The sequence below is a fragment of the Scyliorhinus canicula genome, chromosome 18, assembly GCF_902713615.1.
Source record: "Scyliorhinus canicula chromosome 18, sScyCan1.1, whole genome shotgun sequence".
Lineage (NCBI taxonomy): Eukaryota > Metazoa > Chordata > Chondrichthyes > Carcharhiniformes > Scyliorhinidae > Scyliorhinus > Scyliorhinus canicula.
In genome coordinates, this window is record NC_052163.1 from 51,965,426 (window position 1) to 51,981,788 (window position 16,363).

General features: G+C 45.6%; 1 protein-coding gene across 1 annotated transcript in view; it reads right to left on the minus strand.

Moving 5' to 3' along the window:
* The window catches only part of elac2 (elaC ribonuclease Z 2), a 66,939-nt gene extending 53,094 nt beyond the window's left edge, over positions 1–13,845 (minus strand). The window contains exons 1-4 of the mRNA XM_038777039.1: positions 13,447–13,845; positions 3,795–3,845; positions 3,606–3,676; positions 229–293 (exon numbers count right to left, since the gene is read on the minus strand). Of these exons, the coding sequence (XP_038632967.1) occupies positions 229–293; positions 3,606–3,676; positions 3,795–3,845; positions 13,447–13,757 (498 nt within the window). The 5' untranslated portion in view covers positions 13,758–13,845. The remainder of the gene's footprint in view (positions 1–228; positions 294–3,605; positions 3,677–3,794; positions 3,846–13,446) is intronic.
* Positions 13,846–16,363: the final 2,518 nt, after the last annotated feature.

The following is a 16,363-nucleotide window of genomic DNA, read 5'->3' on the forward strand; positions in this document are numbered from 1 at the left end:
TGGTGCAGGCTTGGAGAGCTGAAGGGCCTGTTCCGGTGGTGTAACTTTTGTTGTTCTATTTTCTGTATTTCATTGTCTTCAGATCAATAAGCAGATTGATAGGCAGTACAGGAGCGGCTGAAGCAGACATAGTGAGCTATATTTAATTCTTCCCCAGAACAAGACATGAAAGTGAGAAATGCCATAGCACATCATCGTTTGCTACCCAACCATCTCCTTTCTACTTACAAACTGTGGCGGTCCAGAGAACACACATTTGGGAACACCCGTGTCCTTCAGCGTTAGAATCATACCTAAAGAGCACATGGTTAAAGGATAGAGTTAGTCTACCTGGCATGATTGAGGGAAGAACATAGAATAAAATATACAGTGCAGAAGGAGGCCATTCAGCCCATTGAGTCTGCACCAACCCACCTAAGCCCTCACTTCCACCCTATCCCCCTAACCCAATAATCCCTGCTAACCTTTTTGGACACTAACAGCAGTTTAGCATGGCCAATCCACCTAACCTGCACGTCTTTGGACAGTGGGAGGAAACAGGAACACCTGGAGGAAACCCACGCAGACACGGGGAGAACATGCAGGCTCCACACAGACGGGGAATCGAACTTGGGACTCTGGTGCTGTGAAGCCACAGTGCTAACCACTATGCTACTGCGCTGCCCAACCTTCAGCCTGTAATGAGAGCATTAACTTCCAGAAGAACATCACACATCCTCAAACATGATTTATCTGCGTGCTGGAGTGTTTGATAAGAGCATCATAGAGAGAGAGAGCGCGAGAGACCCAAGGAAGTCTGACATCGCCACCCAGTGGGGCCTTTACTTAGCCCCAACAGCACACCCACATGATTGACTTTCAATTCCCCTCCGAAGTGGCTAAGCAAGCAACGTGCATCAAACAGCTACTGAATATATCTAAAACTCAATGTGGCAATGTTGGCAAGGCATATAGACTGGGTGTAGGAACTGTCACACGAGGCTCTGACTGGAATCGATACTGGCCATCTGCAAGAGCACTCAAGTCAACACAAACTCGTTATCGCTATATGGACTTTGTGGTTACCCACTTACGTTTACACAAAAGAACAAGATCATGCTATGAATATGTAACAAACGTCCAGGCTCAGGTGATCAACTTCACAGCAGGACGAAGGATAGAGAAAAGAAGCCATCAGACTCCATAATGAGCTGATGGCTGGTCAGATGAGGATGTTTCAGAGAACAATGGGTCTTGATTGAATCACCATGGATAAACAGGAGTATGTTTTTCAACGAGTTGGGGTTTGGATGGAACAATGACCAGTTGTGGCCATACAGCTGTGACTCAATGCTAGCAGACCGGTGTAAAGGAAAGACTATTTGGAACAGATCTTTAGCGATAATCTGGGAGTCCCCTGGGCACAACCATCGCAAGACGGGACCCTGGGTTTCAAAGCCCAAAGACATCCACATCAAGTGGTCGTAGCCTGGCCAGCCTCCTTCACTCAGTGTTGGTAAAACCTAAGGCTCATCTTTGAATCTGAGTCATACTTGTTTATTTTTAAATTGTTTTTATTCTCCTCCTTTTTCACGTTTTCTTCCAAATGTACACCCACCAACAATAAACAATAATCAGTAACAAATATGTCAATCCCCATATCAATAACAACGATCCCATCCTCCAACCAAACCCTAAACATTAGCCCGCATGTTCATACAAATAAATGACAAGAAGGAATTAGGGATCACCCATAGTCACCATTAACACACACAGCCCCCCAACCCTCCCACCCACAGGCCTCAACTAATGTTCGATGTTATCCAGTTCTTAAAGTGCATAATAAATAATGTCCATGAATTGTTGAATCCCTCCATCCTTCCCCTCAGTTCAAACTTAACCTTCTCAAGAGTCAAGAATTCCAACAGGTCCCCCCCCCCCCCGCCACGCCAGGGCACAGGTGGAGAGGTTGCTCTCCAATCTGTCAGGATCCGCCTTCAGGCGATCAATGAGGCGAAGGCTACAACATCTGCCTCCACACCCGTTTCCAACCCTGGCTGGTCCGACACCCCGAATATGGCCTCCCGGGGGCCCGGGTCCAGTTTCACGTGCACCACTTTAGAAATTACACTAAAAATCTCCTTCCAGTAATCCTCCAGTTTTGGACAGGACCAAAACATATGAACGTGATTAGCGGGGCCCCCCTGTAAGGTTCACATACATCTTCTACTCCTTCAAAGGATCGGCTCATCCTTGCCCTCGTGAGGTGTGCTCTGTATACCACCTTCAGCTGTATCAGCCCCAACCTCGCGCAAGAGGTGGAGGCATTCACTCTCCAGAGCACCTCACACCAGGGGCGCAATTCTCCCATTTTACTCTGGCGTCGGAGGCCGCTCCCAGCCCCCTATTCTCCCGCCCCCCTGGGGGGGGCTAGGAGCGGCGCCGTGCCATTTACGCACATGCGCAGGTTGGCCGGCGGCAACCCACGCATGCGCGGTTGCCGTCCTCCCCGCGGCCGCCCGCAAGAAGATATCGGATGGATCTTGCGGGGCGGCGGAGGAAAGGAGGTCCTCCTTCAGAGAGGCCGGCCCGCCGATCGGTGGGCACCGATCGCGGGCCAGACCCCTTTTGAGGCCACCCCCTCTGCCCCCACAGTCCGCCCCCCCAGCGTTCTCGCGCTGTTCCCGCCGGCAGCGACCAGGTGTGGACATCGCCGCCAGGAACCTGTCGTGTTGGGCAGGCCGCTTGGCCCATTCGGGCCGGAGAATCGCCGCTCGCCCGCTACAAACGGCAAACGGCAATTCTCCCAGCGGCCAGCCGTGAATCTCGGCCTGCCGGTTTGGGGGGGGTGGTGGGAGAATAATGTGCGCGTGCCGGGTCGGCGTGGCGGGACTCGCTCGACGCCCCGGCGATTCTCCCACCCGCGTGGGGGGAGAGAATTCCGCCCCAGAAACCCTCCTCCATATCCTCTTCCAAAATCCTCTCTTTGCTTTAATCCCTTCCAGTGGTGCCTTCTCCTCTTCCAAAATAGCTCCGTAAACCGCTGACACTACCCCCTTCTCCAGTCCCCCTGTCGTCAGCACCTCCTCTAGCAATGTGGAGGCCGGCTCCACTGGGAAGCTCTGTATCTCCTTTCTGGCAAAATCCCGAACCTGCATGTATCTAAACATTTCCCCCTGCTCCAGCCCATACTTTGTTTCCAGCTCCTTCAATCCTGCGAACTGACCCCTAAGAAACAAATCTTTAATGTCTTGATCTCCTTCTCCCATTTCCAAAAATTTCCATCCCACCTCCCTGGCTCAAATCTGTGGTTTCCCCGAATCGGCAGTTCCCTTGACCCTGTCCCCAACCGAAGTGTTGGTGAAACTACCTACAAATTCTCAATGAAGCTAGATTTAGCACACTGGGCTAAATCGCTGGCTTTGAAAGCAGACCAAGGCAGGCTAGCAGCACGGTTCGATTCCTGTAACAGCCTCCCCGAACAGGCGCCGCAATGTGGTGACTAGGGGCTTTTCACAGTAACTTCTTTGAAGCCGACTCGTGACAATAAGCGATTTTTATTTTACATTTCATTTCTCGCTTTTTTTTTTAAATGGCTCACATTCAAACAACTTTCTTATTCCTACCTGATAATCCTCCGACATTCGACCAACTCATCCTTGTCACAAAAATATTGTCAAGACGAGAAACCTTCAGCCTGTAAATGAGAGCATAAATTCCATAAGAATATCACACATCCCCAGACATGATTTATTTGCATGCTGGAGCGTTTGATAAGAGCAACATAGAGAGAGAGAGAGAGAGGCCATCCTTACTTGTGTTCCTGCATCAGCCGCTGTGTCCCTTCTCCACAGTTAAAGAGATACCTGCAACATGTACAATCAGTAAAGGGTGATCAGGGGCCAAACCAGTTTTAATTCACTCTGTTACCTCTTACTGCACTCTAGCTTCTTTGTCAGCAGAAATAAACTCTCTATGCAACAAGCAGTTGTGGTCACTTTTCTTGCAAATACCACTGGAGTACGAAACATGCCTCCCTCTCAACAACCTATTATAAAGTTAAAGTGGAAACCGGTTGGTGAAATCATAATGCTCCACCATTTAACTGCTGCCGCATGCTTTAAAGCTGCGATCATTGTCATGTTGCCGAATAGGTTTTGAAATGTCCCTTTAAATCCCAAAAAGGTGATGGAGAATTGGGAAAAGATGTCATTGGAATTCCTGGTCAACACCTCAGTCTTATGAAGTGCCCATGTGATCTCAGGTTGGCATGTGGTGAGAAACTCAAACAAAAACCCACCAAGGTGTTGAATGGTAGTTTCAGTATCTTCTGCAGCTCACTTGGCAGAAGAAAAGCAGCTGCTGAGATGCGGTGATAAAAGGTTGCTGGAGGATGGGGGGGGGGGATGCAGAGCAATACTGTTTGTGTTAAAGAGCAAAGAAGATGCTTTTACATGTTTATTTTCTATTCTAAAGAGCCAGAACAGGCAAGAGTTAGGGAAGGTTAATCGTCGAGAGGTATGCCTTGTTGGTAATAATTTAATCTGAGAAACTCGAAGCGGATTGGAATGATTGTCGAAGGACACGGTCCTGGGTGGTGAATCTCCACTGGAGAGCTGGCAGTGACGTTTGAGACTGTTTGTTCAGTGCTACACGTATTCCAGAAGAGTGGCACACAGGAAACACATTTTGTAAGTCATTTCAGTTGTGTTAGTCTGGAACTTACCTTTTTATTCAGTCTGATGTATCAGTTGCCTCTTAATTAATTAATGCTTGATCTATGTTGATCTGAGTTTGTTTGTTACAGTAAAAGCCTTAAAAAGTGAAATCTTAGGGGCAACACGGTGGTGCAATGGTTAGTACTGCTGCCTCATGGCATCGAGGGCCTGGGTTCGAATTCAGCCCCAGGTCATTGTCTAATAATAATAATACTAATAATAATTGCTTATTGTCACAAGTAGGCTTCAATGATGTTACTGTGAAAAGCCCCCAGTTGCCACATTGCGGCGCCTGTTCGGGGAGGCTGGTAAGGGAATTGATCCCGCGCTGCTGGCCTTGTTCTGCATTACAAGCCAGCTGTTTAGCCCACTGTGCTGAAGGAGTTTGCACATTCTCCCCATGTCTGTGTGGGTCTTACCCCCACAACCCAAAAGATGTGCAGGGTAGATGGATTGGCCACGCTAAATTGTGAAATTTTGTCCCACAGTCATTTCCATTGGTCATCTAGAAAATTCATCTCTTTTTAAAAATTATCAGCCTCTGTGGGGATCATAACATCTTGTTGTTACCAAGTGCACTACTGACATCCAGTGGCTGAATAACAACATTCCAGAAGACGTCGTTTTTTAACACCCAAGTTATAGAACATAGAACATAGAACGATACAGCGCAGTACAGGCCCTTCGGCCCACGATGTTGCACCGACATGGGAAGTCAAAAACTAAAGGCAATCTAACCTACACTATGCCATTATCATCCATATACTTATCCAATAAACTTTTAAATGCCCTCAATGTTGGCGAATTCACTACTGTTGCAGGTAGGACATTCCACTGCCTCACCACTCTTTGCGTAAAAAACCTACCTCTGACCTCTGTCCTATATCTATTACCCAAAATTTATGGCTATGTCCCCTCGTGCTAGCCACCTCCATCCGCGGGAGAAGGCTCTCACTGTCCACCCTATCTAACCCTCTGATCATTTTGTATGCCTCTATTAAGTCACCTCTTAACCTTCTTCTCTCTAACGAGAACAACCTCAAGTCCATCAGCCTTTCCTCATAAGATTATGTTTCTAGAATAAAAGTGTGGGCCGGAGCCCAGGCAATCTGCTTTTGAAATCTATACAACTTTGGTGAAATTTGAGACTCCAAACCATGGCAATGTATCTTATGAATTTATCCTGCTTTAAAAAAGTGCAACTGCCTCATTGTTGAGTAAACACTAAATCAGAATAGCAAGATTCGCACACTAAGGGTTAGATAAGCTTTATGTGTGACCTCTGAGGTTCCCCAATATCTTTGCGACTCACAGAATTTTTTCTTGGGACATACCTGCAGTATATCCATTAATAACAACAGTAACGTATCGACTATGAATCACTTTGGGACGTCCCAAGAACAAGAACGGCGATGCATTGCTGCAAGTCTTCTTACTCAATATCTAATGCCCGTGCAACCAACACTATATAAAAAGAACCTACAAAAAACTAACACCTCAGAGACCCAAATAAATTGCATGATAAAATACATACAAGAGGCACTCTGAAATCATGGTCACATGCAAATTACAAACACATGGACAACCTTCAGCATGAGGCACTTAAATAATCTAAAACACAGGGCAAGCAAGATAGAATGGATTTTGAGGTAGAAATAGCGTTGGTGGAATGGCAAGCAATTTACCCAACATCCATAGCAGCAGAGAAACCCTTCTATCTTAGAGCAGTTCCTCTGTTGCTATGAATGCTGGGTCAATTGTCTGTTACTGAAAATATTTTTCAATACAAACAATGACCAATTTTGAAAATAAGAACACATGCAAAAATAAAATGCATGGTCCCAAGATATCCATAATGGCAGGTTTCAAAGGCTATTATTAGTTCTTGAGCATCAGTCCACCCCAGCTGACTGTTTTTCTTTCCAGCCAAATAGTCTTTTTTTATTTTGTAAATAACTCTCTGCAACAAACACATCTTCTGTCTTTTCAGTTTGTAGCTCACATCCACGTTGGGCTACTCCTCAAACCAGTGATATTTAGAGAACAACTCTCCTCTGCCCCAACGTCTGTCAGGGCTTTGGGAATCACCGCTCTACACATTTGCTAGTGTCTTCAATTTTACATGAGCAATGGGAGATCAGAACAAACAATAGTGCATTTATATTGAAAATGAAATGAAAATCACTTATTGTCACAAGTAGGCTTCAAATGAAGTTACTGTGAAAAGCCCCCAGTCGCCACATTCCGGCGCCTGTTCGGGGAGGCTGGTACGGGAATTGAACCCGCCCTGATGGTCTTGGTCTGCTTTACAAGCCAGCTATTTCACCCACTGTGCTAAACCAGCCCCTATTGCACCTTTACTTTACTGTTACCTGAATGCAGAGGGAGAGGAGGCATTATCTTCCGTGGAAAGATTGAACAGGCTGGGCCTGTATCCACTGGGCCCAAGAAGATTGGAAGGTGATCCTACTGAAACATACAACATCCTGAGGGGATTTGACAGGGCAGATGCTGAAAGGACCTTTCCCCTCCTAGGCTTGGCTAAAACAGTTAAAAGGTAAGGGGTTGCCCATTTAAGATGAAAAATATTTTTTTTACCCTCAGAGGGTGGTGAGTCTTTGGATCTCTCCCTTCCCCAGACAGCTTCTTGAATTTATCAAGGAAAACTAGCAATAGGGAAGTAAAAGTTAAATCAAGTCAAAGTGAAATAAGGAAATTTATTAAACAAAGTAAGATATGGTTAGAGAGCAGAGCCGGGATGGAAAAAAAAGAGCACGAGAAAGGCTGAGAGTAGAGCCGGGAGGATAAAGGAGCGCAAGACTGAGAGTGGAACGCTAGCTTGTATTTAGAGCCCCTGAGGTGGTATCAGGATTCAAAAGTGATAAGAGGTAAGTTAAAGCATCTGATTGGGCAAGTACGGCACTACTTTCATCACTTATAGTTTGTAAGGGCTATATTATTTAGTAACAATGACCAGCAGAAGTGTTATTATTTTATTTTAAGTATCGTCCAAAATGTTTAATTTAAAATGGTAAGTCATGCCAGGAGCTCGAAGCTCTATGTGGGAAGCCAGGGACATAGTGTTCGGGGCCAGCATGTGCAGGAATTGTCTGCAGCTCCTGTTCGTGGAAGCCAGGTTTTAGAGATGGAGCAGTGGCCGCTGGTCACTGGGATCATCTGCGAGGCAGATAAGGTGTATAGAAAGGTGGTCACACTATAGGCTCAGACTCATAAGAACATAAGAACTAGGAGCAGGAGTAGGCCATCTGGCCCCTCGAGCCTGCTCCACCATTCAATGAGATCATGGCTGATCTTTTGTGGACTCAGCTCCACTTTCCAGCCCGAACACCATAACCCTTAATCCCTTTATTCTTCAAAAAACTATCTATCATTACCTTAAAAACATTTAATGAAGGAGCCTCAACTGCTTCACTGGGCAAGGAATTCCATAGATTCACAACCCTTTGGGTGAAGACTCCACACGCAGGAAGGTAATAGGTGACCACCAAGTAGAGCAAGATGACTAGGCAGACAGTGCAGGAATCTCCTTTGGCCATTCCCTTGCAAAACACATACTGCTTTAAATATTGTTGAGGGGAAATGGCCTCTCAGAGGAAAGCTGCAAAAGCCAAATTTGTTGCACCATGGTCAGACGAGGAGTAAAGTGTGGAAATGCAATAGTTATAGGATTCAATTGTAAGGTGAATAGATAGGCGTTTCTGTGTAAACGAGACTCCAGGATGGTATTTTCCCTCCCTAGTGCTAGAGCAGGTATGTTTCAGAGTGGCTACAGGACACTGAGCAGCACATTGGGTAGCAGAGTTATCAGCACAGTTGCTTCACAGCTCCAGGGTCCTAGCTTGGATTACTGTCTGTGCGGAGTCTGCACGTTCTCCCTGTGTCTGCGTGGGTCTCCGCCGGGTGCTCTGGTTTCCTCCTGCAGTCCATAAATGTGCAGGTTAGGTGGATTAGCCATGCTAAATTGCCCTTAGTGTCCAAAAGGGTTGGGTGGGGTTCCTGTGATGCAGGGATAGGGTGAAGGTGTGGGCTTGGGTGGGGTGCTCTTTCCAAGGGCCAGTGTAGACTTGATGGGCGAATGGTCTCCTTCTGCACTGTAAACTCTATGATTCTATGATACCTGAGGGGGAGGGTGAACAGCCTGGAGTCGTGTTACACAATGGTACAAATGACATTGGTTAAAAAAAGGGATGAAGTCCTGCAAGAATATATAGGGAGTTAAGTTGAAAAGTAGGGCCTCAGGGTTACTACCAGTGCCACATGCTAGTCAGAGTGGGAATAGCAGGATATATTGGATGAATATGTGGCTGAAGAGATGGTGCAACTTGGAGGCTTTCAGATTCTTGGAACATTGGGACCGGTTCTGGGGGAGATGCGACCAGTACAAACTTGATGGGTTACATCTGGCCAGGAACGGGACAGATATCCAATGGGGAGTATTTGGGAGTGTTGTTGGGGATGATTTAAACTAAAATGACAGGGGAATGGGAATGTATGCAAGGTGTCAGAGGGCAGAAAAACATGGAAAAGATCAAAAGACAGAAAAGGGAATAAGAAAAGTGGCAGGCCGAGAAATCAGGGGCCAGAATCAAACAGGAGCACAGTGAAAAGTAATGGGAACGGGACAGGGAATGTTAAAAAGACAAGCCTTAAGGCGTTGTGTCTTAGTGCACGGAGCGTCTGCAATAAAGTGGATTCGCACAAATAGATGTAAACGGGTATGGTATAGTCGGGATTACAGAGATATGGCTGCAGGGTGACCTGGGGTGGGAGCTGAAGATCCAGGGGTAGTCAGTATTTAGGAAGGACAGACGAAAAAGGAAAAGATGATGGGGTTGCATTGCTGCTTAAAGAAGAAATTAACGCAATAGTGAGAAAGGGTATTAGCTCCGATGATGTGGAATCTGTATGGATAGAGCTGAGAAACACCAAGGGTCAAAAAACATTAGTTGCCTGTTGTATAAAGACCCCCGAACTGCAGTGATGTTGGAATGGCATTAAACAGGAAATTAGACACACATTCAATCAAGGAACATCTGTAACTATGGGTGACCTTAATCTGCATAAAGATTGTGCAGGGCAAATCAAATTTGTAACACTACTGTCAAGGAGGCATTCCGGGAGTGCGTACGGGATGGTTTTCTGGACCAATACGTTGAGGAACCAACGAGGGGACAGGCCATCCTAAATTGTGTATTGTATGACAAGAAAGGAAACATCGGCAATCTAGTTGTGCAACGTCCCATGGGGCTGAGCGACCATAATATGATAGAATTCAGAATTCTTCATCAAGTTGAAGAGTGACTTAGTTGATTCTAAGACTAGGGTCTTAGAATCTAAAATAAGTAAATGACAATGTTATGAGGCTCAATTTGGCTATAATGGATTGGAAACATTACTTAAAAGGGACGACAGTTGATAAACGGTAACAATTCTTCATTCCTGTCTGGCACAAAAACAAAAACGGGAGAGGTAATCAAACCACACATATACAAGTGAAATTAGACTGTATTAGATCCAAGGAAGAGGCATACAAACTGGACAGAACAAAAAAAAACAGCAGACCTGAGGATTGGGAGCAATTTACAATTCAGCAAAAGAAGATAAAGGGGAGAGCATGGTGGCACAGTGGTTAGCACTGCTGCCTCACGGCACCGAGATCCTAGGTTCAATCACGGTTCTGGGTCACTGTCCATTCTCTCCTTTTTTACGTGGGTTTCGCTCCCACAACCCACAAAAGTGCAGAGTATGCGAATTGGCCAAGCTAAATTGCCTCTAAATTGGAAGAAGTGAATTGGGTACTTTAAATTTATAAAAATAAAGAAGATAAAGGGATTGATTAAGGAGGGGAGTATGAGAGTAACCTTGTGGGGAGCATTAAAAACTGACTGTATAAGCTTCCTTTAGATACGTGAAGACAAATGTAGGCCCCTTGCAGTCAGTAGCAGGGAGATTTATAATGGGGAACAATGAAATGGCAGACCAATGACATAAATTGGTTCTGTCTTCGCAAAGGAGGACACAAACTACGTACCAGAAATGTTGGGGAACACAGTGAAGGGGAGGAATTGAAAGAAAACAGTATTAAGAGGAAAATGGTGCTGTAGTGTCGGGGAAATTGATGGGACTGAAGGCCTGATAAACAACATCCCAGAGAATTTAAGAAGGAAATGGCCCTGGAATAGTGGATATGCATTGGTTGTCATCTTCCAAGATTCTGCAGACACTGGAACAGATCCTGCAGATTGGAGGGTAGCCCCAGTATTGAAAAAGGGTGGTAGAGAGAAAACTGAATCTGGTTGGCAGACAGGAAACAAAGAGTAGGAATAAATGGGCCTTTTGCCAAATGGCTGGCAGTGACTAGTGGAGTACCGCAGAGATCAGTGCTAGGACTTCAGCTATTCACAATCTATTAATTATTTAGACGAGGGAACTAAATGTAATCCCTCCAAATTTGCAGATGACACAAAGTTGGTTGGGAGGGTGAGCTGTGAGGAGGTGCAGAGATGCTTTGTTGTGATTTGGACAAGCTGAGTGGGCAAATGCATGATAGATGCAGTATAATGTAAGGTTATCCACTTTGGTAACAAAAACAGGAACGCTGATTATCTGAATGGCTATAGATTGAGAGAGGGGAATGTGCAACAAAACCTGGGTGTTCTTGTACATCAGTCGCTAAAAGCACACAGGTAAAAAGGCAAATGCATGTTGGTCTTCATAGCGGGTGGACCTTTCCTGTTGATTCCTATTTCCTATACTTTGGCGTTATCAATTTTTTGGTCCATGGATCTTTAATAGACATATACCTTTAAGTCGAGCAGGGAAAGTTGCCAAACTTGCAAAATAGCACACCAAGCTATGAAGATTTAGCCTTTGAACAGAAGAGATAGGCTTTACGGCACCCGAGAGATTGGAGGGATTTGGTTTGATGGGTTGGCTGGTCATCAATGGATTAGCCAAGGGCCATATTCTGCCCAGCAACAGGCAGCGATTGGGTTCTGCCAGGTAGAGCTTTTTCAGAGAACACGCGAGAAAGCTCCTGGATGCTGAGAGGAGAGATTGTGTGCTTCTCTTTCTCTCCCAAACATTATTTGCCTACTAGTTCTGAGTCTGCAGAGATGTCTTGAGACCCAAATGAATCTACAATGAAAATTATTACAGCCTGACAGCAAAGACATCCAACTAGAGGCCGAGACTGAAGAAAAATCTAACTGGAAGATGTCCATCTGAAACAGAGCTTTTTATCCTTTTACTATTAGTATTTTTTACACCCCTCTTTTCCCTCTTGTGTTTGTCTGTCTTATGCGTGTAGAAGGTGGGGCAAGTTAAAGAGAGGGGGGGTTAGGACTTAAGATAATAGTTCACCAGATGTATTTGCTGTTATCTACTTACAGTTGTTATTAATAATAGTTAATTGTGTTTAAATTTACAAATCTGGTGACTAGTTATTGGTCAGTCAAAGACCAAAGATTTTGGGTATTTTTAAAATTAAGAGTTAATTCAATTGTGTTGCGATTCCGGGTCAAGTGGGCCTGGATTGATTGCGCACTCGCCCAGGGTGTCGTAACAATAACAAGAGGATGCAGGGATCTCCCGCTGCAATTATACAGGGCCTTGGTGAGGCCACACCTGGAATATTGTGTGCAGCTTTGGTCTCCTTATCTGAGGAAGGATGTTCTTGCTCTAGTAAGTGCAGCAAAGGTTTACCAGACTGATCCCTAGCATGGCTGGACGGGACTGAGATACGTGATACGAAGTGACAACAACAGCACAGTTTCAATTTCCACATCAGCTGAAGTCATTCAGCCTTCTCAACCTTGCCCCTCACCCAAGGTGTGCTGACCCTCAGAATAAATCCAAGGGGAGAGCAGCCTCTGGTCCTCTGGGACTGTGGCAACATTCTGTGAATAGTGGGTGAGTTGGATGTGACAATGAAAGCCACAGATGAAACCTTTGAAACATACCTTTCAAAAGGTTCCTCAATCCAAACTCTCATTCAGGTTCCCCCAGGGACCTTGAACCATGATTCCTCAAGAATCTGGTCTAACCCGTAAAAGCAAAGGAGGGGTGGAAATGATATGCTTCCCTCCACAATGGAATCTGCTGGGTCAGGAGTTCCAGATCCCAAGCCCATGAAAACTGGTGGCATTGGGAATTGGGGGGCGGCAGGGATCAGATACCTTCTGCCACTTTTAAAGGCCTCTCGAATAGGCCCAACTCCGTAAAGATTTGGCCAGCTCCTCACTCAGCCAGACCTCACCATTTCCTGTTCCCAATTCAGATTGGCAACATAGGGCAGCATGGTAGCACAGTGGTTAGTACTGTGGCTTCACAACACCAGGGAGCCGGATTTGATTCCCGGCTTGGTCACTGTCTGTGCGGAGTCCATCCGTTCTCCCCGTGTCTGCGTGGGTTTTCTCGCACATGTCCCGAACGACGTGCTGGTGGGGAATTTGGTCATTCTGAATTCTCCCTCTATGTACCTGAACAGGCGCCGAATGTGGCGACTGGGGGCTTTTCACAGTAACTTCAATGCAACGTAGGCCTACTTGTGACGAAAAGATTATTATTATAAATTATTATCCGCAGTGTTTTATTTTTAAAGGGAGTTTGGCAATTGTAGAGATTTTTTAAGGGAGTGACACCCAGGATGCACACAGAAAATGCAGGAGGTCCAAAAAGAACAGGAAAAAAAATTGAATGCAATGCAGCAAGTCTCTTCATGAGTTACCTGTTGTATTCAGAGAAGACATAGAGGGAGGCTGCTGCCTCTCTGCTCCCTGAGCCCACGACCTGCAGGTAGACGGTGGAAGGTCCGTGAGTGTCCACGCGTTTCCTCTTCTCCCTGGACTTGATGTGCCTCAGGGTGTCCTTGGGCGGCTTCTCCCTCCTGCTGGAAAGCGTCCTGCGGTCCCCAGCTGGGTTGAGGGACATGCTGGAGCCGGTGGGGAGCCGGAGGGGAGAGGCAGAAGGTGCGGGGAGGGCGGGTTGGAAGCAGGATCGATGTTGCAGCGCCCGGCGAGCGAGTCTGTGCAGCAACATGCAGACTGGCAATTCAGCAGCTCTCACCTCTCGTGCATGGTGCTCGCTCTCTCTGGCTGTGTATTCAATATTCTTCCGTCGCTGTTTTCTGACAACTTCTGGTACTGAATCCCCGCCCCGGAGATGCAAAAAAAAAAGTCACTTCCGCAATGCATGCAGAGATAAAAACTACACTCCCCAACAGACACACAGTGCAACTTCTCAATGCAGCAGCGCGTTGTCAATCAGACTGACGACCACTAGAAATGAAACTGCTCCCAATAGTTAAAAAAAAAATTACAGCAAATAAAAAAGCGAGACCAAAAGTTGCCAATCCACCGTGACAACCATTGCAGGTCACAGTCTGAGCAATCCCAGTATTTCGTTTGGTCGCAGAAGTTAATTTTAATAGTGAAAGGGACATTTTGACATTTGATTATGTCTGCCAACAACAGGAGCTGGTTTTCAGACAGTGCTGCCCTTGGGTCCTTTCCCCAGGTTGAGCGAATGGACTTCTCTCCCTGAGTAAACTCCAGCCCCAAGTATTGAGGGCTGATTCTACAAACCAATCCTGATTTGGACAAGCATTGGTACAGTTGCACCTGACCAGTCAGTTTCAGCACCATCTCTCCCTGGCCAAATGGAATCATTGTGTCCAGCCTGAAGGGCCCTGGAGAAATTCCAGTATTAACCATTGCAAAATAATTTACTCCCTAATAAACTAAAACAGTGTCTTGGGTGCAGGCAATCATTTTGCAAACTGAGCTGTTTCACAAGGGGGGGGGGGGGGGGTAGGGGTTGAGGGGACAGCTCACAGAACAGTTTTGATTGCTCATCAGAAATTATTTAAGTATGGAACGTATAGAATCAAAATGGTTACAGTATTAAGGCCGTTCAGCCCACTGTGGCTAGAAAGGTGGGGGGGGGGGGTGGACAACAGTAAAACTTAGGAAATGATCAATCGTGGTGCGAATTGGAGTTCCAGTTTAAAGTAGGCAAGACCAGTTCGGACCAGTACCGGTCACTGCCCCAATATGCTGATTTTCCCTGAGGTGTGTTTTGTTATGCTCTTGACGTAGGAAGGTTCAGACTTGGAGATAGCGTTAACATATTTATTAAATTGTTAACAATTCTCCTACTTGGATTCGACTCTCCTGTTAATCCTACAATAGCTACTCAGACTATCTAACCAGTCTGCTACAATCCACGTGGTGGGTGTGATGTGTTCAATCAACCCTGTGTCTGTACTCACTAAGTGTCTCCACTGGAAAGAGGAAGATCATGTGTGCTGTGTCCTTATATATGGGTTGGTGTAATGCCCTCCTGTGGTAGCGTCACCTCTGTGTGTGTCTTGAATGCCCATTGGCCGTGTCCTATCTTACTGGCCTATTGGTTGAATGTCTGTGTGTCATATCTCTGGTGCTCCCTCTAGTGTCTATCTAGTCTACGTGTATTTACATTAACCCCTTGTGTATTTACAGTGATGCATATCACCACAAGGTGGGCTCTCTGGTAGTCACACACCCTTTTCCCTGCAGCCCTACAACTCTTTCCCTCTCAGATAATTATACGATTCCCAGTCAGAGGCCATGATCGCACCTGCCTCCATCATACTCAGGCAGTTCAGATCCTAACCACATGCTGCTTGAAAAAGGTTTTTCCTCATGGCCCCCTTGTGTTTCTTTCTGCTATTCACCTGAAGTCACTTGACCTCTGCTTCATGATCTTTCTGCTCATGGGAAGAGTAGGGACGTTTGTACAAGTATCCAATGGGAATCAGACCTCATTTTAATTTATGGACTGAAACTTTATATAACAATAGCAATAGGTAATGCATATCATATTTACAACCACACACACTCAACTTTGGATCCATCTCTGTTCCTGACTCCAGAATATGCAAGGATGTTACTTGGATTGAAGTTCTGGTTATTTAACTATTTAAAATTAGTTTTTTTTTTATTTGCTGGTATTATTTTATTTTGCTGGATTTTTTTAAAAATCCTCTGCTTTGCTAGTCACGCCTCATCTAAGTATGTATTTTGTTTTTTTACTTTTCCCATTACAGACAATACATACAGCTCATGCATTAGGTGAAATACATTCACCACATGGAGCAATCCCTCAATCCAAGGCACTCAGTGCCTGATCAAGGAATTGGACATCAAAGAAGAGGCCACTAAGAACCATCGGCCTGCTCTTGCTGAGCACAAGAGCTGACAGTCTCTGATGGACCGGCAGCTCTCAGTCGGCAAGACTTCTGTCCCTGGGGTCTTGATTTCTGGGGAAGGCCCACCACTGCCTGATTGGCTTGTGGTTTGATGGGCCTTCCTAAAGAGGCAGTTAGGTCTCTCACTGGCTCTCCACCCAACTGACAAGGTACCCGACACCTTAATGAGATACTGCACAATGTTTTAAGTTGATAGTCTTTCATCAGAACTGAGGAAAAATTAAATAAAAAAGGCTATGAGAAAGTGAAAGGGGAAGGAAGGACAAAAGGAAATGCCTGTGATAAGGTAAAGGGCTGGAATGATTAAATGAAAAAGGGTGTGATGGTATGAAAAGGAGGGGTAATGGGAAAAGTAAAAAAAACAAAATACATACTTCGATGAGGTGTGAAAAGCAAA